Source organism: Cyprinus carpio, chromosome A15, assembly GCF_018340385.1.
Source record: "Cyprinus carpio isolate SPL01 chromosome A15, ASM1834038v1, whole genome shotgun sequence".
Taxonomy (NCBI): domain Eukaryota; kingdom Metazoa; phylum Chordata; class Actinopteri; order Cypriniformes; family Cyprinidae; genus Cyprinus; species Cyprinus carpio.
In genome coordinates, this window is record NC_056586.1 from 17,967,123 (window position 1) to 17,990,562 (window position 23,440).

A 23,440-nucleotide genomic window follows, 5' to 3' on the forward strand; every position below is an offset into this window, starting at 1 on the left:
ACGTTTAGGCCACAAGGGACACATTAATCAATCAGCATTATACTATAAATGGTCACCGAACAGTGCAGCTTGTCTTAGCTGTCTACTGGGGCAGTGGGATGAAAGATCTCAACTTGCATAATCGACAAATGTTCCTCCAATGAATGGCTGTCAGGCACAAAAATCGCTTGTTACCTTCAAATAATCACAATTTAAAGGGATGGTTCACACAAAAATGGAAATTCTGTCATAATTAACTCACCCTCATGTTGATCCAAATTTGTATGACTTATCCTCTGATAGGTTAAAGAATGTTAATACTAAGAGAGTCATTGGGGTCCAAAACAGCCCTTTTTACATTTTTCAACATTTGTTTTCAAAGAGGAAGTAATATAGACATGAAGGGGATTAAATGATGACCAAATGTTTATTTTGGTCTTAATTATACCTTTAAAGTCACGTTGAAACTGAAGTAGCGACAAATTTCTTCCAGAATGTTACATATATCAGAGTGCATCAGAGTGTAAAGAATCATTGAGAATAAAAAAATAATAATTTAATAAAAATAGGGCGGGTTGCTACGGAAGTTCTAAGCGGCCATCCATTATAATTTTTTTCCTTTTTGTTTTCTCGTTATAACGACTTAATTTTCTCGTTATCTCGACATAACGAAGTTCGTTTTCTTCGTTATAACGACTTAATTTTCTCGTTAGCTCGACATAACGAAGTTCGTTTTTCCTCGTTATAAAGAACGACTTAATTTTCTCGTTATCTCGACATAAACGAAAGTTTGTTTTCTCGTTATAACGACATGAAAGTTTTACTGTTGCTATAGTAACGAACTCAACTTGGCAGGCATCTGATGGACAGCCATACAGGCGCTCTTACTGTAGCCTATATTTCAGCAAATTTTGCTTCGCCTAGGTAATAATACCACGTCTACAATACTGTATAAATAAAGGCTGATCAATCACTGTTGATTTTTTTCCAGAGACAGTACAACGAACGTTTTGTTTTTGTAATTAAATTTTAAATGGCAACACCGCGCCATTAGAGCTGCTTGGATTAAACTCACTTTTAATTTTCCCTTTATATGAAATAAAATTATATATAATTTGTAATTTGTAGTAGACATTAGTGGCAGATATCATGTGTGTTACAAGCTTCTGTTGTGTGTGTGTGTGTGTGTAGGAATATATAAAGAGGCACATCACAAATAGAGAAAAAACCCATTAAACATTACAGAACAAAACTGAATTAAATTAGCCTATGGATTTTACATATACATCACATTTTTCTCATCAATATGGTTAACAATAAAGATTAGTAATAAGGAAAAGAAGCACATCAGCCTACATTCGTTTAAAATCCCGTCCTAACAGAACATCTCCGCTTAGATTAACTACCTAATCATTAAATTAAAATTAAATTCCAATGATAAACATGAGCCTAAAAGAAGCACAAATATAATATATATTGGTGCAAAACAGAATACAGTGATGTCAACCTTGGTTTTGATACGCCGTTATTGATGAAACACAGAATGCGTTGGTGAAACTCATGACATCTAGCAGGAACTTAATACACAAAATATTCATATTGATTCAAGCATTTAACATTTATGAATTAATTAAATGTCAGTAATAAACAAGACTGCACCACATGCGATCACGAGGAAGGTCCACGTACAGTAAAGTGGATAGTATACAACACCCCATCAGTTATATTCAGGTCTATAGTGCAACCTGTTGGCGCAGTTTTGTAAATTCTTAGAGAAAATTAAGTCGTTATAACGAGAAAACGAACTTCGTTATGTCGAGATAACGAGAAAAATAGAAAACGACCTTCGTTATACGTTAAGATAACGAGAAAATTAAGTCGTTATAACGAGAAAACAAAAAAAAAAAATTTATAATGCATGGCCGCTTAGAACTTCCGTAGGTTGCTGATTGGATGTTGAGATTTGGGCGTAAGCTAGCAGGGGCGGAGTTTAAGTGGATTAAATGATTGGAGAAGTTGTGTCAACATCTAGTTTTCCCCAGAAGGTCCAGTTATGACATTTTGATTAAATATTTTTTTAAAAATGAAAAAATGCATGGATGAATTGTTCACAACATTCTTAGTGTTAACTAAAACTAAATCTATTTTAAAAAAAAAAACTTTTTTTCAGCTATTTGCCAAGACCACATTTCTCACTTTCATGAAGTTTAACATGAAGTACTAAAATAACTAACAGTAAATAAACTTGAATAAATTAAAATAAAAAAAAGTCAAAACACAAAATTACTCAAACTTTAAAATGAAAGTGAAAACAAAATAAAAAAAAATCAAACTAAAAAATATTAACAAAAATGATAAAAGTATGATACTGAAAGAACAATGTTTCACAACAAGGTCTACAACATGCATTTAGAATATAGATTGAGTGAATTTTTATTTAATGGCAACTTCTCAGTCTCGAGCATCTCAGTCTTCCAGTGCATGTTATGAAATTGCTGCGTCATCACCCAGACAGCAGCAGGCCTAGCATGGCCAGCTCTTATTTTGGATCAGATCAGGACTGATGTAATCTCCCCTGATGGATGTTTTGTGCTGGCGAGAAAATAAATAGGAATGTGGACAGCCAAAAAAAATTTCATTCCACCAAAGTTCTCCTAGGTACAGGTTGCAGAGTGAAGTATGCCATAGCAATCTATTTCACACTGCGCAACTGAAACCTAATTACACAGATTAATGTCCCATGGAAGGTGCCATTACCTAAATAGCCTCCTGAAAAAAAAGGAGACTTCGTTTCAGCCTAAATATGTGGTTTAAATGCTAATTGATCCTTCAGATCTAGATTCAAATATGTATATGTATCTTGACTTTCTCCAGTCTGCTGCTGGAGTAAGATTTTGTGCAGCCTTTAATTCCCCCTCTGCAGGCACTTCTCTTGACAATGACAGTAAGCCTGGATAAGTCTCCACCCCGCCTTTTCCGGTGTGAAATATTTAACCAGGGCAGCCAGTAGCAGAGCAAAAGGCCAATCTTATTATTTATTACTGATTTTGTTCCCACAGCTTACCTGTTTAGTGTGCAAATGCCGGACTGATTAAACTACTTTTACTTCCCAAGCGAACTGTCAGGGACCCGGCATTTGGAGGCTAACAGAAGTTGATCCGCTCACTTCTGATCCCGGTGTTTACAGCTGTGTGTGGAAGCACGTGCAGGCCATCCTGCCACGACACTGGCTTCTTAAAATAAGACCTCGGTTGTGGTGGATGAGAAAGCGGGAAATGGAGTTGACAGTCAGAGCCATGAGCTTGATGCGGCCTTCGGTTGAATGTGTCAGACCAGAAGCACCCAACCCCCAGCTTCACCCCTCTGCTCACACACAAGTGTGCACTGTCACAAGGCATTAGCGTGGCAGAAATACACACAATTGCTCCTTCTACTCCTTCCAAAGCCTGGGCATTTCACAGCAGCAACGTAACATCTACCCATTCACATGCTAGAGCCTATGTGACATCAGATGTGCATTTACAGGCTTGGTGGCAGGTTTTTGGGAGCTGTGAAGGAAGAAGCTCATGCAGATGCCATAAGAAGAGTGGGTTTTTTGAGGTTGTTTATGGTTATAGTTAATCAGACTCATCTTTCTGATTACAATCAAGAGTTGACCTAGTTCAGACATCTCTGTTTCTGCCATTGCTCTCTTAGTTGCTCATGATATTGAGCCACGGGTAAAAAAAAAGGTCTCAAATGAATTCAATCATTATTTATTTATAATTTTTGTATCACAATTTATTTATAATTGCTTTTCATACAAAGCATTGCTTTAAAATTTGATCTATTTATCAAGTTGCATATACAAATTATACAAAATGATAAAAACAACAAAAAGAAAAAAAAATCCACATAACAAAAAAAAAAAAAAAAAAAAAAAAAAATAAATAAAATAAAAAATAACTTTAAATAAATACATAAAGTGCAGCACAGTTCTCAGTCACTAAATGCATAGGTAAGCATGTTTTTATCATTTTATTTTTATATATTGATTATATTTTTATATGTTTTTATACTTTATTGCATTTACATATATTTTTTATTTTTACTTATCATGACCATGTATTACCAAGAGGCAGCCTATAACTGCCAAGTGATCTATCATCTCTGAAGTGCAGTGGAAGGTCAGACAATACCTCTGTTCATCACACGCGTGCACATAGCCACATACACAATCATATCTGTTACTTCTTATCATGTAAAATTATCCTGTTATCCTGCTATTTATAGATCGCTCATTTAAACTGACCAATCCCTTATGTTCCTCCCCTCGGCTTGAATGAGGATGATTTTATTATGATTCTTTGGCAGCTTGATAATACTTCAGCGTCGCTCAGTTGTGGCATGAACCAGACTGAGACTGAATGCCTGACTTGATGATGCCTCCAGACAGATGTGGCATCCTCCATGAGGAAATGAAAGCTCAATGAAGGAGCACAGAATTCTCTTTCAGATGCTCAATCGTATGAAATATTCATCACAGAGCGATGCATTTCTAGTGGAACGCACACATTTTTCTGGCCTTGGGGCAAATTTTGTCCAATATTTTAAACGGGCACACAATAAAACAATTTTGGTGTTGGCACATAGTCCTGAAAATTCCATTTCATCCCCTGGCTGCTTAAGGGTCTCAAGAGTGATTTCTGTTATGCAGATACTTGTAATAATCTTTCTTATTGTCCAGTTGCATCAACCCAATATGCACACGGGCCTTTGCTCTGATTCCCCAACAATTAGCTTCAGATAACGAGGTCAGTTGTTCATATTTCTATTTGTGGAGCCTATGCAAACGTCTTTCCATTTTGTAAGGGAGTGTGTAACAGTGTGAAATGTAACACCATCAGTTTAACCAATCAGAAATTAGCTACAGCAGTGACATCACTATCATACCAGCCTCCTCAGGTGAGAGTAAAAACAGTAGACTCTCATTTCTAAATTGATAAATGAGCATTAAATGCTTCTGAATCATATAAATTTGATAAATCCACACAAATGTTCATGCGCAGATATTATGGCTGACTACACAGGAAGGCTTTCTTTTTTTGTGTGTGTTTTAATTATATTTTGAATTCTGCATTGTGTTTGAGGGTTAAATATTATAAATAAGGGTTATATATAGGCTATATATATATATATATAGGCTATATATATATATATATATATATATATAATTCATTTTCATTAGAATGGAATTAGAATGGATTCACCACAATAAATTCATGCACAAAGTTTTAAATGTCCATATTTTTAAAGTTGGTTTTACATCTGACCCTTGTAGCCTACTTAAAAAAATGTCTTTCTCTCTATATACATTAAAAGACAAACAAAAACTTTCTATTTTTACCACAATAACTTTATGCACAAAATTTTTAATATCCATGTTTTAAAAAATTGGTTTTATATTCCACCATTGTATGCTTTCTAGAGAAAAATACAAATAGAAGCAAATCTCTCTCTCTCTATAGCCTATATAGATGTATATCTCGCCATTTCTTTTTCTTACTATGCTTACCACAACTTTGTGCATAAAGTTTTAAATTTACGTTTAACATATTGTACATTCTCTGTACTTGCCATTAATTTGCACAGTTTATTGATTCGCTGTTGCTTTCTAAACAGATAAATCCGAGTTTAGCATACATAGCAAAAGCAGTGAGTTACAGACGTCGAGACTAAACATCACAACACTCCCCCAGTCTCCCGACCATTCGATCTGTTGCCCTGCGTCACTGAGGTGCAGAAACAATCTGCGGACCTGCCGCAGCCAATCTGAAGGGTCGTGATGCAACATCACCACATTTCACGCAAATCAGGGGAAGTGGCTGAAATTAAAGTTGCCGTCTCAACCCCGTACAGTAACCCTCTTAGTGTTGGGGGCGGGTGTGTGTGCGTGTGGTGGCAGGGTGGGGGTGGTCTCCCTGGTTGCTAAGGGCAACAGGGTGAGATAGATGGAGCCGCAGCTTCGCGTCTGTTAATACCAGCGCTCGACCCTCAATGTCCCCGCGCGCAATTCTCCACACACACACAAACTCTCTCTCCCTCATACACACACTGATCTCTCTTCAGTCAAGACATGAGTATGCGAACGGGGATTTAGTTGGTGTCTTTTCCAGTCTACAGAAGATTATTACCTTTCCTCCAGCACACGGAACGGATTTACACACGAGGAACAAGGTTTGCAGACTCTTTTCTTAGTTATGTTTTTGTTATATTATTTTGAGTAGCCTATTTCTGTAGTGCAGAACTTGACTTTGTATCCAAGATCTGATTATCCGTCTTATTGTGTCAAAATATACGTGTTGTTTTGCACGCTTCGCCTATGCAATGCATTTACAATGGATATTATAAGTGCAGAGATTTATTTGGAAAGGACAATAGGCGCGCAATGACTGCGCCCTGGAATTGAATTCGTAGGCATAGTGAAATTGAGTATTTGGTTCAGTGAATCCGTTTCCAGCGTATCTTGCTTTGTGTTTATGTTTTTGAATAAGGACATCTGCTTCACTGTTGCGTGTTTGCTCAAGCAACTGTTACGAGTTCATTCATTCATGCGATCAAGTTCGCCAAACGTGCCAGACTGTCCTCCCGCATATTATTATCAGACGCACTCAAGTGTGAATCTGCTCCCAGTTGCGTCCAGTCTGTGGTATAGGCTATGTTTCAGTGAAAAACCTTTTACAAAGCAAAAGCACGTCTTTCGCTGAAAGGGATCCTAACGAGATTTCGAGAATAAAACAAGCATGACTTTACCACAATAGACATGGAATGCGCGCGAGCTTGTGCGTGTGGCGCGCGGGTTGTTGTTGTTTTCCCGCTGCATGATGATTTCATAATTCTCACATCGCACATTTACACGGTGACTGGCATGTTACTTGTTACGAGAAGCTTCGTGAATCTTCATATTTTTTAATTACTCACAAACTATTGTGAGGTCCTATAAATTGGTGATTCGAATCAAGTGACGTGAATGAGCATTGTTCAGGGTTGTTTTCCAGACACAACAGAAGTAGGATGTCTCCTCGAGTCTTTTCGACGCTTTTTTGGCAAATAACGTACTACTCGTGCAGCGCCGTCAATTAGAATAACTTGGGTGATGTTGATATCAACACATTTTTACAAAATGGAGGAGATGGTTAGGGACGTATTAGCAATGCAAATGAGGTTTTGAAGAGCACTGGCACCTGCTGTCTCCGGCATTTGCATGGGCTTTTCCCTCGTTTCTCATTAGATTTATGTTCTACGTCTGCAAGGTTTGAGCCTACATTAAGGGCTTTATCGAGGGAGCTTCTCCAAGTCTCTTCTACTGCCTTTGCATAACAAAGGGCAAGGTTTTTATCCATGAAAAGAGGGGACAAATCTGTCAAGCCTCAATTGTCCCAGTGTCAATCGGATGGGCAAGCAGGGTCTTGTGGCCCATCAGTAAACAGATTCAGTCACGGCAAAATCCAATTAAGCCATGTTCTTTCCATCAGGCTTTTTTACAAGGCAAAGAATATTGCTTCTGTTTTTGATGCTACTGTACTCATTTTACGGTGCATACAGTCATAAGGTTCCTTGAATAAATCAATTATGTAACTATGTCACATGTGGTTTCACCTCTAGCGTCTCAGACCGAATACAACATTAAATAATTTCAAATTCGCAAGTGGGTAAATTCAGAGGCATCAAGAAAGCTTGACAAAAGATCATTTTTTATATATCACAAAAGAATCCTGTGTAGAAATAAAAACAGCCCCAGTGTTAAATGATAAGAGTTGACCTAGGGTGAAGAGTTTAGAGGTTTTTAATAAGATCTTTCATTGTCATATAGGCAATAGTATGTTGACTTTTTTTGCATTTGCCATTGCATTTATGCAATGAGATAAGCTAAATGTCAACAGAAGATGTGTATTCAGCTCAATATCTAAATGAGAAATTTTCTATTTTAAGTACAAGAAAAACTCCTCAAATGGCCTAAATGGTAAAACAAATCACTGATCATGTGTACACTGGTGACTCCAAGGTGACTGGAGGCACCTAAAGGCAGCATAATGTGGTCTAGTACATTATTTTTACCTCATGTAGAACACAGTAGTACAGCCAAGATTCAGAACAAGTTTCAAGCATTAAAAAAAAAAAAAAAAAAAAAAAAAAAAAAAACCTTTCTCATATGCTGATTGATATACATGCAGCCAATTTAAAACTGATTGTTGTCTTTTTTCCTTCTAGCTTTGAGGTCCATCTACTCCATACGGAATATGATGCAGAATTGCCCATTTCTTATGGAAATAAGTTGGATAGGAACACTCACAGAGCTGCTGGCTGATCATCAATGAACTCAGTTCCATAAAGAACTTAAGGAAATAAGTATTTTTCAGCTAGGAAGACCTGATAGTTGGAGTTTTTATTTTTGATATGGCGGCAACAGAGGCTAATGCAGAGCCTGTCCAAGCAGACATTGTCGAGAACAAGGCCGAGGTAGAAACCACAAATCCAGCTCCAGCTTCAACAGAGGAAGCCCCAGCTTCAACCGAGGAAACACAGCCTACTACTGAGGCACCGCCAAGCACAGAGCAACCAGCTGATAGCAAATCTAAGCCAGCCTCTGAGAAAATATGGGACTCTTTTTTAAATAAAAGTGGGCTTGGAAAAGTAATGGGAGGGAAGAAAAAGAAGGAGCAGCAGACAGGAGCTGAGGATACTACTGGCGAGGAGCAGGATAAGGTCTCCAGCCAGCACGATCAAGGGGATACTGCAGGCCCTAAAGACCAGGAAACTAGTCAGCCAGCAGAAGCTGGCGAGGCTGCAGCCGATGGGCAGACTATTGAAAAGGCACCAGAAAATGAGGAGGCTTCCCAAGAGCAAAAGGCATCTGGTGCCAAGCCAAAGCAAGGAGAGAAGTCCAGTGTTAGGGACTTCATCCGCAAGCCTGTTGCTAAAATTTTCTCACACAAAAGCACAGACAAAAAGGATGGAACAGGGGCACTTCAAAAACATGGCAAGGTTTGGTCAAAATCACTAGACAGGCTGGAGGACGCTGACGCCAGCACAAATGTGGCAGACCAAGCAGAGGAGCCTCCGACTGCAGATGAGCAAGACAAGTCTAACCCCCAAACAACGAAAAACATGAAACGCTGGCACTCTTTTAAGAAACTCATGGCTCAAAAAAGTCACAAGAAAAGCACAGATGAGTCCAAGGATTCTGAGGATGCAGATGGAGCAGGAGACAGTGGGACACTGGATTCCACTACAAAGTCAGAGCACTCTGGGCAAAAAAGGTGGAAACTAAAGAGATCTTGGACATTCCAAGGACTGAAGAGAGATTCATCAGTTGTTGGAATCCACAAACCAAAGGACAAAGACTCTTCAGATGTAAAAGATGAAAATGCCCCAGAGGCTGAACAGGGGACTGAAGATGTAAAGGTAGCCAGTGACGCAGAAACACAGGAGAAGATTAATGCTGAGGGTGAGGAGGAGAAAGGTGCGACTGCTACTACACAGCATGCAAAATCTGTGGACCAGCATGCAAATGAGATCTGGACCTCTTTCAAAAAACGAGTTATTCCCAAATCAAAGAGGGCAACTGACACTGGTGGAGTAGAGGAAGAAGCAGCAGGTGAGCAAGAGCAGACTGATGAACCACAGGCGGGTAAAGACTCAGGCAAGACAGCCAAGGCAAAAAGGACACACTTCAACCGTGCTGTGTCACTAAAGAACTTCATACTGCGAAAGGGGAAGAGTACCAGCGTGGATATGGGGGAGGGTACAGCAGCCCAGAAAGATGGAGATGATACTTGTGAGAGTGAGGCTAAAGATGTGGATGGCCTTGATGATGCAGCTGGGGCAACTGATGTCCCACAGACTGGATCAGAGAAGCAAACTGTGGCTCAGAGTGACAGCAATAATGAAGCTCAGGTGGCAGGCGAACACAAGAGTTCTGATGGAGAGGAGAGGTCCCACACTAGTGCACCATCTGGTCAGCCATCAGACAAGTCTCACGTAGCAGATCCAGCACCAGAGGGTGGAGGCCAGACAGAGCCAAAAGCCAATGGTGAGAATGGATGCTCGGATGCTACATCAGAGGACACCGCAGCACAAAATCACGAAGCAACAACCCAGAATGATGTGAAGGATGAGGAGACCAACCAGGAGACCATAGACTCTAGTGGCAAAACTTGTCCGAAGGATGGGAAGATCCTCAATCAAGACGGGAAGTGTGATACTGTAAATGCAGTTGCCCAAAGCGGTGAGTGTGAAGCTCCAATTGACTCGAGAGATCTACAGCAAAATGGAAATGACAAAGCAGAGTCTAAATTAGGAGTAGGTACTAGTGTTGAGGTAGAGACTGGGGGGGATGGGGGCCCTCAATGTGGAGGGTTCCTTTCTGGGTCAGCGAAGACCAATGCAGATGAACAAGAGGAGGCCTTGAAGAGGATGTTCTATGAGGTTGCAGCTTCCATCGTTCGTGCAGTTGTATCCTCAGCCACTGAACAGTTAGCCAAGGAGAAGGACGTTCTGGACAGTAGTCTGAAGTGTTTCCAGCCTGAAAACAATAGTAGTTACACAGATATTGATGGCAGTTACTGTCACAGAGAAGTTACTTTAAATCAAGGATCTCTGTATTGATCCTTGGTGATCCTGAACACCTTCATCTATGTTTGTGGGTACATGTTCTGGTGTTGTGGACAAGTCAAAAAGATATTGCTATACTCCATCACCCCTTTAAAAAGTTGTGAATTTTAGGGTCAGTGAATTCAAAGGAAGTTACAGGTGCTGTAATTGAGCTGTTGTAAAGTTATCCAAAGTAGAAATTTATGTATTTTCAGGAAGTATTCTCTACATATAATTAATTCAATTAAATATTACAGCATGTCTCTATGTTAATGTTAAATCACTAATAATTAAGTGTTTTTGAGGAAGAGGTTTTTCACAATACTGTCACACACACACGTGTAGTGTTTGCCGTTCTGTATTATAAAGTTCAAAATTTATTTTTGGTGAACATAAATGAACCTGTTCTCTGTGACAAAAATGTGTGTATAATTAATGAAAATTTTAAATGTAAACATATATTGTAATATATTCTGAAATCTCTTCTGTTATCATTTACCAGAAAAAAAGGCGGGAAACGTGTGACGCCACACAAAGAGGATTAGATCTGCATGGGATTCGTTCAGCGAGGAGCTTTGCCCCCCCTCCCCCAAAATATGGAGTAATCACATGTTTACGCCACGATTCACCATGGTGAGAGATGCAATCCACATAGTTTAAAAAAAAATCTTGAAAAGCAATAATTCAGAATCATCAATCAGTGCAGTTCTTGCTACCATTCCGTCATTGTAAATGTTTTGCCTGTCTACTAGTGAGATTTTATATTGTCACACGACATTCCTTTGAAATGTTAATCTCAGTGATCACAAAGTACCGTGATCATAAAGACTGTTAGATTTATATTAATTGCCATTCTGTTTGTAATTTTCCTTTGACTAGATATGTGATACAGACACATTTGAAATAACAGCCCACCAGACTGCCCCCGAATTGTGAATTCAATACAGAATGTGCTCTAATCTCTGTGTTTTTGTTTTTAGACTGTTATCTTGTGTACATGAATAAACCACCATTAAACATTAAGCAATTCTGTGGGTTTTCTTGCAGATTATGCCATCGTTGACAGATTTGAGAAAATGCTGACTAATAACAGGGTTTGGGTTTGCTATTTGGGCCAGTTGTAAAATAGACTCGGCTCATGCAAATCAATGGAATTTGTTTAGTTTCCCTCCAAAAATACTGCTTCACAACAGTTCATAATTTGCATCTTGGAAATGGGAACACACATTATATAAAACCTCTAATATGAACACTGTATTACGGAAAATGTCACTTTATACTGGATTGCATTAACTGCAATTTAATATCCTACTCCATCCTCTCAATATTTGTATTGAGCTCAGGTGATTATGACTGCCATCCTTGACCATCGACACACTGTCCACTATTTACACTAAATCTCTGAAATTGTGCTATTAGCGTGGTAACTGCAGATTAACAGAATGCCTAGCAACAGGTTTTGGTGCAGCATTCCTTATAGCTCACCACAGGGACAGGGTTAATGAAGTACTGTCGAAGTATTAACAGATAATGAGCTGACTTAACAGGGACTAAACAGGACAGAGATATTGAGGCTGTTTTGGCAAGTGGGTGAAATTGTCACTCTGCATGACAGACGTTTGAATGTGGCTTTGAGAAGAAATCAATACCTATCGACAGTACGACCCGGGTAGACTTTACAGACAGCAAATGTAGTCAAAGCATTAGGTCTCTTCTTACATGTCAAAATGGGGTCAATAACTTTTTACTGTTTTTGGTATTAAAAATATTTTTATTTGCAACAGGCATTTGCATATGCTGCTAGATATACTGTGGCCAGCTGTGCAATCAACTGTGGGAAAAAAAAGTTTAAAAACTTTCAGTGTAGAGAGACAAAACTCCCGAAAATTGATTTTCCCTTGTCATCTAACTGTACCCAAAGGCAGGCGAGTGTCTATTAACTATATGACAACAGAGCATTAAAAACTCACGCCAGATAAATTAATTGAAAGGCAATCTGCTTAATGGTGCACAGGCCACTTTTACCCAAAATATCACCAGGTCAGAAAGGTACTGTTAATTTGTGAAAGCATACTGACTGATTAAAGAAAACCAGAAGAGAAAGCTTTTATCTGACATGTTTTCCCATCTTTATGTAATTAATAATAGGATTGTTGTGCAAAAGCCTCTTAGTGAAAGAGCACAATGCACAAACTAATGTTTTAATCACATTTTGTCCCATAGATATATAAACAACAGTCAAAGGCAATTTACAGTTATGCTTTAAGAAACTCTTACACCATATTATTTGAGAAAATATAAATACAAACAGGCAAGTAAAAATAAAACAAAAGTCCTTAAGTGCATTACCCTCATCGTCCCACATATTTACAGACGCTGCATATGAAAAGCTCATATTTTGGGATAAAGCAGTTTTGCATTGTCGTACAGATTTTATATACATTACATACATCTTCTTCATAGATCTACTCCATTTTGGACATCTCAAATTTTGTGGTCATGATCTCCTGAGGGGGGACAAAGAAAGAAGAAAGAAAAATCTAAATCATGAAAGAAAGTCATCTTTTAAACAATGAGGAAAATTAGTCATTTAAAAAATGCTGTGCAATACGATGAAATTCTTAAAATAAAAAAACACTGTTACATAAAAGCCTGCATGTATTGTAGTATGTAATCTCTGATCTCCTCTTTTAAGAGATTTGTGCACATTGGCTGCAGTTCAATATACGAGCACATCCAATGTTAGCTTAAGTGAGCTCTCATTAGTCAGACAAAACCTCAGCGCTCCTTTTGTTCCAAGCAGAAAGAAAACAACCAAGACACTCTACTCTGCTCTACTTTAGATGCTCAAAGGGCGCCAACTGCTGGCCAATCAGAATATGAGACACTTACCTCGTCTGAGTCTAGAAGAGGCGGCAGTGCACTGCAAAACAAAGACAAGGACATGTCAATGACACAGCAGGGATTGCTGGTAGCTTTACAGGCAAACTGATGACTTGTTTGGGTGTACAAATAATCAGTGCCACACTGAAAAGTGCTATTAGTGCTAGTATCTATTTATCATTCTAACCATAATTTCTATACATAAATGACTTTTATAATATCCATGGACTTACACATCAGCCATTGATGAGGGAATGTTCTCCTCAACCCATTTTAGATCTTCATCCTGGATGGGAATATAAAACAAATTTACCATGAGGCGAAGGCTTTGACATGACCAAAAATATGCAATGTATTTGAGAATACACAAGAACAAATTTTTTCACACGACAGGGAATCCTTCATGAGGCATTCTTATATATGGCAATACAACATGCTACTTTTCATGAAATTATTTTTAAGCCAAGTATTGTTATGAATTACCACTTTGCTGGGTTTTGCACTTCCATTGGTCTCTGGTTTCATTCCTCTCATTTTCACACCCTCTGTGAATTCAAGTGTAACTGGTTAGAACTGGCAGTCAATGAAAGCACAGCAAATAAAAGCTGATAAACCAGATCTGCAGACTATATAGGCAGCATTCAAGTGTGCTGATGGAATGTAAACTGCATGATTTAAATAGACCCCATCTATTTTCTAAATGCATGTTATAAATCTTACTGTAAACGTTTCTCTATGTATTTGTTTATTAAAAAAAAAAAAAAACTGACCTATTAATTTTTTTTTTTATTCAAATGTCATAACTTTTCACAATTTCATTCATTTAGTTTGTTTAAACTCATCCCTGCAAGCCTCCACTTTTGAGTGCAACACCCACATCTCAACATCCAATTTGAACAACCTAGGCAAACATTTTTAATCATTTTTTTTATCTTTTACACTCGGATGCTACTTCCGTTTCATCACGACTTTAAATCAAATGCATCATATTTAGTGGAGAATGAAAGGCAGCTTGCAAAGATCCCATGTGCAGAATTTTTTTTCTCCACCATCTTTAAATACAGGCCACTACTTCTGTATCACACCTGCTAATTTTTCAATTAAAAACCTTACCGAAGGCTTCATTCAATAGCTGCTCCCCCTCTTCTTCCTCACTAACCTCATCCACCAGTGGACTGAAGGCATACCTGAAGGGTTCAGAAGGACAAAGATTGATGATCTTGTTTCTGCTATTAGCAGAGTTTACAAATGGGGTTGACACATGGTTAGAAATGAAGCGCTTTACCTCTGGTTGTTGGCTGACGGCCTCCATAAGAACATGATCACAAGCAGGATACTTGAGAATAGGAAGCGCCAGAAGGCATCATCTATCCACAGCTCTCTCCAGTCCTACAAGAGTAGTTGAAGGAAAGGTGTCATTAAAAGTACACGAGTTTAACTAAAAAGACAGAAGACATTTATTACATATAAAAAGAGAATTCTTACAGATTGGCACTTGGATAACTTGAAGGTCTTTGTTGTCCACACAATAAATATAATAGAAGCTGAAAGAGAAGCAGAATTTCATTATGAGAACATGTGGCAGAAAAAGAAAGCAAAATAAATATACATGCATACACTTCATTTCAAATGTTTGGCCTAAGTAAGAATTAAATTTCTTTTTAAAGGACATCTCTTATGCTTCCCAAGACTGCATTTATTTGATCATTAATACTGTTTGTTTGTTTGTTTGTTTGTTTATAGTAACCAGCTATCACGGCTATAGTCATGGCGAGAAAAAAAAATTATTAAAAAAAGATAGATATGGACTTTTATAAGAGGTTTTTAAAATTTATCTCAGATAAAAATTCTAAAATAAAAACTAGTTTCACTTCAATGAAAATCTGTTATCATTAATACAATAAAACAATAATATTGTAAAATATCAGAATTTTAAATAACCGTTTTCTATTTTAATGTTTTAGAATTATTATAAATAATTATTTCTGTGATGGCAAAACTGAATTTTCAGCAGTTATTAATCCGGTCTTCCGTGTCACATGATCTTTTAGAAATAATTCTAATACGTGGATTTATTTATTATTTATGATTAAACTCCATGTCAGCAGCAGTGACTATATTTATGGCAAAAACTGGATAACTGCATTACACAATCAAGTCAATGAATATCCTTTCAAAATAATGTTTACAATAATTTTAATTTTTTTCTAGTATGGTGTTCAAAAAATCATTTCTTATTATCATCCATATTAAAAACAGTTGTGTTGATCAATATCTTTGTGGAAGCCATGCTACACTTTCTCGGACTTCTTTGATGAATAGAATCAAAATAACAGTATTTATTAAAAAAAAATAGAAATCTTTTGTCTTACTGACCCCAAACATTTGAACGGCAGTGTATCATTAAGGAAATGTCAGTGCTTGCAAGTTTTTAGTAATATGATAGTTTAAAAAGTTGTAAACCTAAATATAGCAAGAGAAAGAGACGGAGATTGAATGTCCCCAATTACGGCTCACTTTCCATTAATAAATCATGTAACCCAGATGTTTGACATAAACCAATCATAATTCAGTGAAAAATAAACACACATAAATCAATCACAGTCACAAAGCATTACCAAAACACTACCAAAAACACTTCAAACAAAAATTTAACAATAATGTAGTAGTGTGTGGCATTTGCTCACCGATGACAGCGAATATGAGTGTGTTGGTGAAGTGTCGGTAAAGGGACAGTTTGACCACGTTTCTCCTCAGCCGAAGGAGCTTCATCGTCTGGGCCAGGCTAATGAAGATGTGACTGAGTGTCAAGGACTATATCTAATCACTAAGGCTCAGCGACTTCCTGTTCATACGCAATGTAATGCAGACACAGCATACAAAACACACACACAGGAAGAGATGTGAAACTTTAGAGTGTCTTCCTGACTGTGAACACGCATGAGTTTGAGAAGGAGAAGAGCAAAGAGGAGAACAAAAAGAGGGGCCATCAACATCCCACATACAGTATGCAGCGCCACTGTTACACAACCTGTTAACAGAGAAAGAGGGACGCACGCAAACAGCAATGGAGAAACGTAGGATATCCACCAGCAGAGGGTAGAGTCGAGAACAGCCAAGGGGATGGCAGCCAGCAACACCAGGTCATCTTCAGCCTGGCAGAACAATATAGGGGGAAGATAGAGGGAAAGACAGAGAGAGCCAGAGAAAGAGAGAGAAGAGTAGCACCATCACACACACCACCATCAGAAGGTCCTACATAGGGCTGGGCGATTTCCTGTTTATGATATTCAGTACCTCAAGATTTATGTATTTGCTCTGATATGGCTTGGAACTGACTTTTTTTTTTTGGGGGATAATTTATACCACAAATCAAAAATTTCAAAATCCACAACACCAATCACCACAATCACAAGATCCACATCATCCTTCAGGAATTTTAAATGTAAATTATTCTAGAACATTTCTTATTATGATCGATGTTAAAAAATTGCTGCTTGTTTTTGTAGAAATCATGAAACGTTGTTTTTTTTTTTTTTTTTTTTAGGATTTCTTGATGAATGATGAAAGCAAACATGACTATTTATTACTAAACCAATATTTTCCTCTTTTTAAGTGAATCATTGAATCGGAATCGATGCACAGTTAAACTGATTAACAGAAATTAACAGATCTTACCAACTACTGTACTGATACACCTACTGTGGTGCTTAATTTCATATTGCAATCAGGATCATCACAAATACAACTTAATATTTAATACATCGCCGAGCCCTAGTTGCTCACACATTGCAAAACCATAACCACCATTCAGCCCAACAAAGGTAGATCATGCAACTAGCTTTGAGGCAAGACTTAAAATGGAGAAAGAAGTTATTCCACAAACTGGCACACCACTACCATCACATGAGCCAAAGAAACTGAGAAGAGCAAAGAGAGACTCAAATTTCCATAAAATGGCCTCCTAAAAAGAACTGCACTAGAAACTGCAATACAAAAAAAAAAAAACACATTTAGATTTTCAACCCCATAAGATCTACTTTCATTTCCATCTATCTGCCCCAGTCTACACCATGCAGAAGTCACTTGAATTACAGCACAAAATGAACACACAGTCTTAACAGATGACTGACTTGTGAAAGGATATCCACCACACAATACAAGAATCAATGAGGGCCATAACAATGTCACAAAGCAGCCTGCTTGAACCACCGTGCTCCTGCGAGAGAGAAACATTAAGCTTCACATGACATTTGGTAAAGAATCATCATTTCGTTAAATTAGGAGGTCTGCCACAAAGATGGATGCGTTTCTCCACTGGTCACTATTTTTCATTTTGTAGTGATAGTGTGTTCAGTTTTAGCTGCGAGACTCTCCTTACCGTGTTGACTCTCAGTACTCCTTCTATGATGGAGAAGATAAGGTAGAGCAGTCCTACTCCCACCACCCTGTGCAGCAATGCTCCTAGTCTTGGTCTGCAGCAAAAAAAAGTGGGGTTATTGAACGAGAAGTGTATAGAACTATACTGAAAATTACTCTTATAGCAAATGATGTTATTAAAAGTCTAAAAAGTCATTTATCAATTTTAAAACAGTTATGCTGCTATTATTTATTGTGGAAAATGTGCATTTTTTTTTTGTAGTAACAAAGTGTTTACTGTCACTTTTGATCAATTTAATGCATCCTTGCTTTAAAAAAAGTATTACTTAGTATTACTTTGTTCAACTGCCTCAATATATTACTGCTTCAAAACAACTTACTTGACTATGCCATATCCAAGGCTAGCAATGATGACCAGCACTCGAGCCAGGGTTCTTTTTACAGCTGAAAGTACCTCTGCAAACACCACTGCACCTTGAACTGCATACGCAAATAATGCACTGTAATGACTAAATTCACTATAGTAACCAAAACTTTACAGCACATTTACACAATTAGTCACATCAAACATAAGCCTCGGGAGTTATTAATAAAATATACCAGATTACTATATAGTTTGCCTTTGTGTTAACCATAAAGCAGCTTTATTTTTTTTTACATATACTAGATTATTAGAATTATAAAAATATCAGTCTTCTGCATAACCTATTTTGAGTGCAGTAAATGATTTTGTGTTTAAATGCCAATGCATTATGTTGTAACACACATAAAAATATAACATTTCAGTTGCAGACACACAGTAGGGTCTCAGGTAAAGTTGTTTGTGAAATTAACAAATATATATAACTGTTTTAACAACACATTTTTGAGTTGCGTTACCTGACTGGCCATCATAACGGATGCTCTGGAACTCTGCATAGTAGACTGCCTTCTCAATCATGCCCAAGAAGATCACTCCTCCAATCCAAAACTGAATCCGGAGCAGATCTCTCCAGTAACACGCAGAGAGAGCCAACCACAGCACGCCCATAATCACATAAATGATGCACATCACCATGTAGAACTAAAGAAAATGGCCATTGAAACAGACAATTGGAACAAAAATATGGTTGGAAGCTTTGTGAATGAAAGAACCAACCAAAATGCTGCACAAAATGCTGTTTCACATTTACAATAACATTCAAAATGAAGCCTTAAATAACTACTGCAGTTAGACGGATAAAATAAAAAGAAAGAAAGAAAGAAAAAAACATACACACACACAGACAGACAATGTGTACTCACAATCATCAATGGCCATTCAGATGCTGAGATGTATTGATGGGAGCCGTACATCCTGACCTCCACTGTATAATATATTTTTAAAACTATTAATATTAAATATAAATGCTAATTTACTTATAAAACTGGTCATTAAAAAGGCCCCTTTGTTGTCAAAGCAGGTTGTTCTCATTCACAAGACATTATGCTGATAATCAAAGACCTGGCTTTTAAAATTCCACAATAGTTTATCACTACATAAAACCTCATTATTACCGTTAAGGTAAGTCTAATTAGAATCTTACATTTTATGCTTGATTTTGATTCTTTGGTAGGTTGATTTGCCTCAGTTCTGATGATGAACATATAAGGGCTGTCTTCCCAGGTTTGTGCCACTGCAGTGTGTGATTTAAACTGTTTTTGCTGCAACAAGAAGACATGCATGTGAAAAAAGAGCCAATTTAAAAACCTTTTGTGAATCCTGATTCTGTGCTTTAATACTTACTGAAGTCTCAGCTGATAAAGAGTCTTTGCTTTTTGGAGCACTCGATGGGTTTGTTGCTGCAACCTGATCATGCAAAACATTTGAAACGGTCATATTACATCCTTAACAACAAAATGTACCATAATTTAATAATCATATCAGGGCATTAAAAGGAGTCATTCACCCAAAATGAATCGGAATTCTGTCATTATTTCCTCACTCTCATATCACAATTAAAGTAAATGATGACTATGAATGCAAAAGTTTTAAAACATTTCTGTCTGTTCCTCGGCCAAAACTATTACATGGTTTCAAAAGCTTTAGAATATAGCGCAAACATCATAGGGACTACTTTTATTATGTTTTTTTATTGTTTATGGACCTTTTTGGAGCCTGACAGCCCACAGTCCCAATTGATTTTATTTGTATGGCAGAGAGCAGCTCAGGTATTCTGCTAAAGATTTCTTTTTGTGTTCATCACAGGTTTAGCAGGTGAACAAATGATGACAGGCTTTTCATTTAGAATGAATTCTTAAACAAATATTAAACAGATTATGAACCAACATCTTTTGTCTGCCCTTCTGTCTTCCCTGCAGCCCTCCTTCGTCTGCCTTGTTCATTTGTGGTTTGCTGAAACACAAAAGAGAGCCAACAATGTAACCAAGGTGTTTTATAAAGCAAGGGAAATTTTGGATTGCAATACATTTTTTTTTTTTTTTTTATAAGTAAAAAACATTTTTTCTCTAAAATGATTCTGGCATTGTCATTTCCCATTTCGCAGATTTAGAAATTTAGCAGAATTCCTTCCCCACTGGACAAAATCTATGCAGGATTAATAGTTGAATAGCTTAATACCAATATGTTTATAAAAGGTGACCCTGGGGACACACTCAAAAGAACCAATGCTTGGTTAGACCAGACATTCAAATGAACCGCAAACTATGCTGCTTGTTTAAGCTTTGGCTATTTAAGTTAACAATAAAACAGACAGAACCTGTGTCAGATAATCAGACTGACAGATGAGATACCAATTACAAACTCCACAGTCTCTTTCTTCTCATATAACCTTCTCTAATCAATATTTCATATAGATATATATTAAGTATTAAATTCAATTATGTACTCAATCAGCTTTGCAAAAGTGGATGACCATATACTCAAGCTACCACCATTTTTGACCCTGAAAAAAAACCTGGTTTAAAAGCACCAGTTCAACTTACCGAATTCATTGGTATTAGCGGTTCAGGCTGATCAAAGTTTTCTATTGCAAGCTGGGGAGTCCAATCAGAAAAAAGAAAAAAAAAAAAAACCTCAATGACAGATCTTTTGGCATTCGTGTTAAATTGTCAGACATGTTTGACTTGACTAAACTAAAAAAAAATACAAAATAAAACTAAATGCAAACTGTTTTATGTTCATCAACACAGTGACAAAATGTACAATCATTCAACACGTTATGCATGAGAGAGTAAAAAAGTGGCATGTACCTTATTTCCAGGAATACTAGATTCGCACGTTATAGGCTCGTACTTGTGGTATATGTACATCCCATTGCTTCCTTCCCGCAGTACATTGCTGTTAAAATAGAGTTCTGCTGATGCAGGCTTTTTTTGAAGAAAAGAGAATTGTGCAAATTAAACTGCTGTTCAAATTAAAAAATAGCACTTCTTTAGAAAAAAAAAATAATAATAAAAAAATAAAATAAATACATCACACTTACATCAAGTCCAAACACTTCATCGTAGCAAGGAGAACTCCGCAAATACCATGCTATAGTGAAGTTTACAGGACTAGCACACACTTCACTGAGCACTGAAATATGAATGCAAGTAATAGTCGAGTAAATTTTACAGGACCAGCACACACTTTATTGAGCACTGAAATATATACAGCATACGAATACAAAAAATTATCAAAGCAGCCAAAGCATGGCATTCACTGATGCACTGGGTTTGAAATTTTTGAATAAAAAATAGCCGGTCAGTGTTAGAGAAAATTGGGAGAAAAAAAAATTGTAAGAAAAGTAAAGAGCATACTCACATTTTATTTCAATTAAAGTATTATTGAACATTGTCTTCGGAAAATAGTAGAACTTTGGCTTCGCACCTTCCTAAGATACATAAAGAGGAGGATTCTCACAATTTCATGATATGACTAGTCAGCATAAAAATGAAATACCTCATGCTCATATATCACACAAGAAATGCATTTTGTAACTATAATAAAAAGATTAGAATGACATCAGCTATATTAGGGCAAGACCAGACTAAGAAATCCTGTAAAGCTACTGCCTAGCTTAGCTTCATCCCTTAGGACACATTTTCACTGTAGGCGGATTACATCATATTATTGATCCCCAATATATATATTCTACACATTCTTCAATTCTATAAATTCGTTTATAGTAACTGTTAACTGGTGTGTGTGTGTGTGTGTAAAGACAATGGACTGTCATGACTCTGAAGACACACAACACGAGCGTCAAGATTTCACTTAGCCTGGATACTGCAGCTGGGGACGCACTTACATTATCCACATCCAGGACCCAATTCCCCGGCTCTGATATAGCAGCCAGCGGTGGTATCAATACAAAATGAAGAATGACAACAAGCAGTACTCTTCTGAGTCTTGTCGATACCAATGATCCGGTCGTGACAGTCGCCATTGTTAAGGAAGTAGATGACGTTCCAACTTGTGCGCGAGCTGCACTTCCCTGTGCAAATCTACATCCTGTTCGACGTCACTTGGGGGGAGGGAAGAACAAGGGGGAAAAAGAACAACTACAAAAACAAAATTCTGATGTTTTTTGTTAAGTTTTTTTTATTTGATTAGTTGTTTATATTTATTTTTATGTGTTTTGTATTCTGGTTGTGTATACTTTTTTTTGCTTTGCGTCAACTCAAGTCACACACACACACACACACACACACACACACACACACACACACCACACACATACATAATATATATATATATATATATATATATATATATATAATATATATATATATATATATATATATATATATATATATATATAAAATATATATTTAAATAACATTTGTGTTGTACGTATCCCCTGTGAGTGTTATATGCTAAAAAAGTACAAAACAATAAAAAAGTAATAACACAAAAATCAGAATAAGGGTACAATCAGGTGTAAAGTAAAAGTCTTTTTCATTCAGAAAGTCTGTAATGCTGTCTCTGTACATTCTTAGGTCAACAAAACCATAAAGCTTTTTTTTATTATTAGTAAACTTGCATTTATGCAGTGCTTGAAGTGAGAGAAAAAAAGAAGTGCAGTGAGAAAAGTCTTGAACACTGAATACTTTTATTGTTAAATGTTCGTATCTTATACCACAATATAACTGAACAATCAGTTTAAAAGTTCTGTAATTCCTTACTATATCTGATGTCTTTTTAACTTAATTAAGCAGTAAAAATAAATAATAATATAACAATTAAATAATTATAATAAATTATATAATAAATATTATAATAATTATATAACATTAATTATAAAATAACAACACAAAAATCAAACAATACAAATACCATATATGTATATGTATGTATATATGTGTGTGTGTGTGTGTGTGTGTGTGTGTGTGTGTGTGTGTGTGTGTGTGTGTGTGTGTGTGTGGTGTGTGTACAGAGGTGTTGACCTAAATTAATGTTACAACAGTTAAAAATGATTTTACTCATAAACCAAAAAGTGTTATTTGTAAAATTCTACATACAAATATTTAAGATCGTGGAGAATGTAATACAAAGTTTTCTCACGAGAGGGTGCTTAATACACGACAAATAAGCCTTCGGGTT

General features: G+C 36.8%; 2 protein-coding genes across 3 annotated transcripts; one reads left to right on the forward strand and one right to left on the reverse strand.

The window, feature by feature from the left end:
• The first annotated feature begins 5,947 nt into the window (after positions 1-5,947).
• LOC109103183 (translation initiation factor IF-2-like) lies at positions 5,948-11,634 on the forward strand. Its single transcript, XM_019116546.2, has 3 exons — positions 5,948-6,195; positions 8,230-10,246; positions 11,114-11,634. The coding sequence occupies exons 2-3, from the start codon at positions 8,416-8,418 to the stop codon at positions 11,134-11,136; spliced, it is 1,854 nt and encodes a 617-aa protein (XP_018972091.2). The 5' UTR covers positions 5,948-6,195; positions 8,230-8,415; the 3' UTR covers positions 11,137-11,634.
• A 1,082-nt stretch (positions 11,635-12,716) lies between these two features.
• LOC109103181 (transmembrane protein 87A-like) lies at positions 12,717-22,340 on the reverse strand. Of its 2 annotated transcripts, none has more exons than XM_042771306.1 (21): positions 22,146-22,340; positions 21,659-21,728; positions 21,339-21,430; positions 21,106-21,222; positions 20,839-20,889; positions 20,183-20,248; positions 19,640-19,702; positions 19,440-19,557; positions 19,159-19,220; positions 18,754-18,937; positions 18,255-18,354; positions 17,876-17,969; positions 16,581-16,649; positions 16,182-16,290; positions 14,980-15,038; positions 14,780-14,883; positions 14,608-14,681; positions 13,978-14,039; positions 13,728-13,780; positions 13,504-13,534; positions 12,717-13,118 (listed from the first exon to the last, which is right to left on the reverse strand). In XM_042771306.1, exons 1-21 carry the CDS (start codon positions 22,281-22,283, stop codon positions 13,077-13,079), a joined length of 1,758 nt encoding a protein of 585 aa, XP_042627240.1. In that variant the 5' UTR covers positions 22,284-22,340; the 3' UTR covers positions 12,717-13,076. The 2 variants fall into 2 exon arrangements, with proteins under 2 accessions (XP_042627240.1, XP_042627239.1); XM_042771305.1 differs by lacking the exon at positions 16,581-16,649 and adding an exon at positions 17,642-17,713 and having other exon boundaries at positions 22,146-22,339.
• Positions 22,341-23,440: the final 1,100 nt, after the last annotated feature.

Coding starts and splice junctions, on each gene's coding strand:
- LOC109103183 (XM_019116546.2), top strand. CDS start 8,416: ATGGCGGCAACAGAGGCTAATGCAGAGCCTGTCCAAGCAGACATTGTC. Junction 10,247..11,113: donor AAATGCAGTTGCCCAAAGCG/GTGAGTGTGAAG, acceptor ATCATTTACCAG/AAAAAAAGGCGGGAAACGTG.
- LOC109103181 (XM_042771305.1), bottom strand. CDS start 22,283: ATGGCGACTGTCACGACCGGATCATTGGTATCGACAAGACTCAGAAGA. Junction 21,729..22,145: donor GGGTCCTGGATGTGGATAAT/GTAAGTGCGTCC, acceptor TATGTATCTTAG/GAAGGTGCGAAGCCAAAGTT. Junction 14,884..14,979: donor AGTTATCCAAGTGCCAATCT/GTAAGAATTCTC, acceptor CTACTCTTGTAG/GACTGGAGAGAGCTGTGGAT.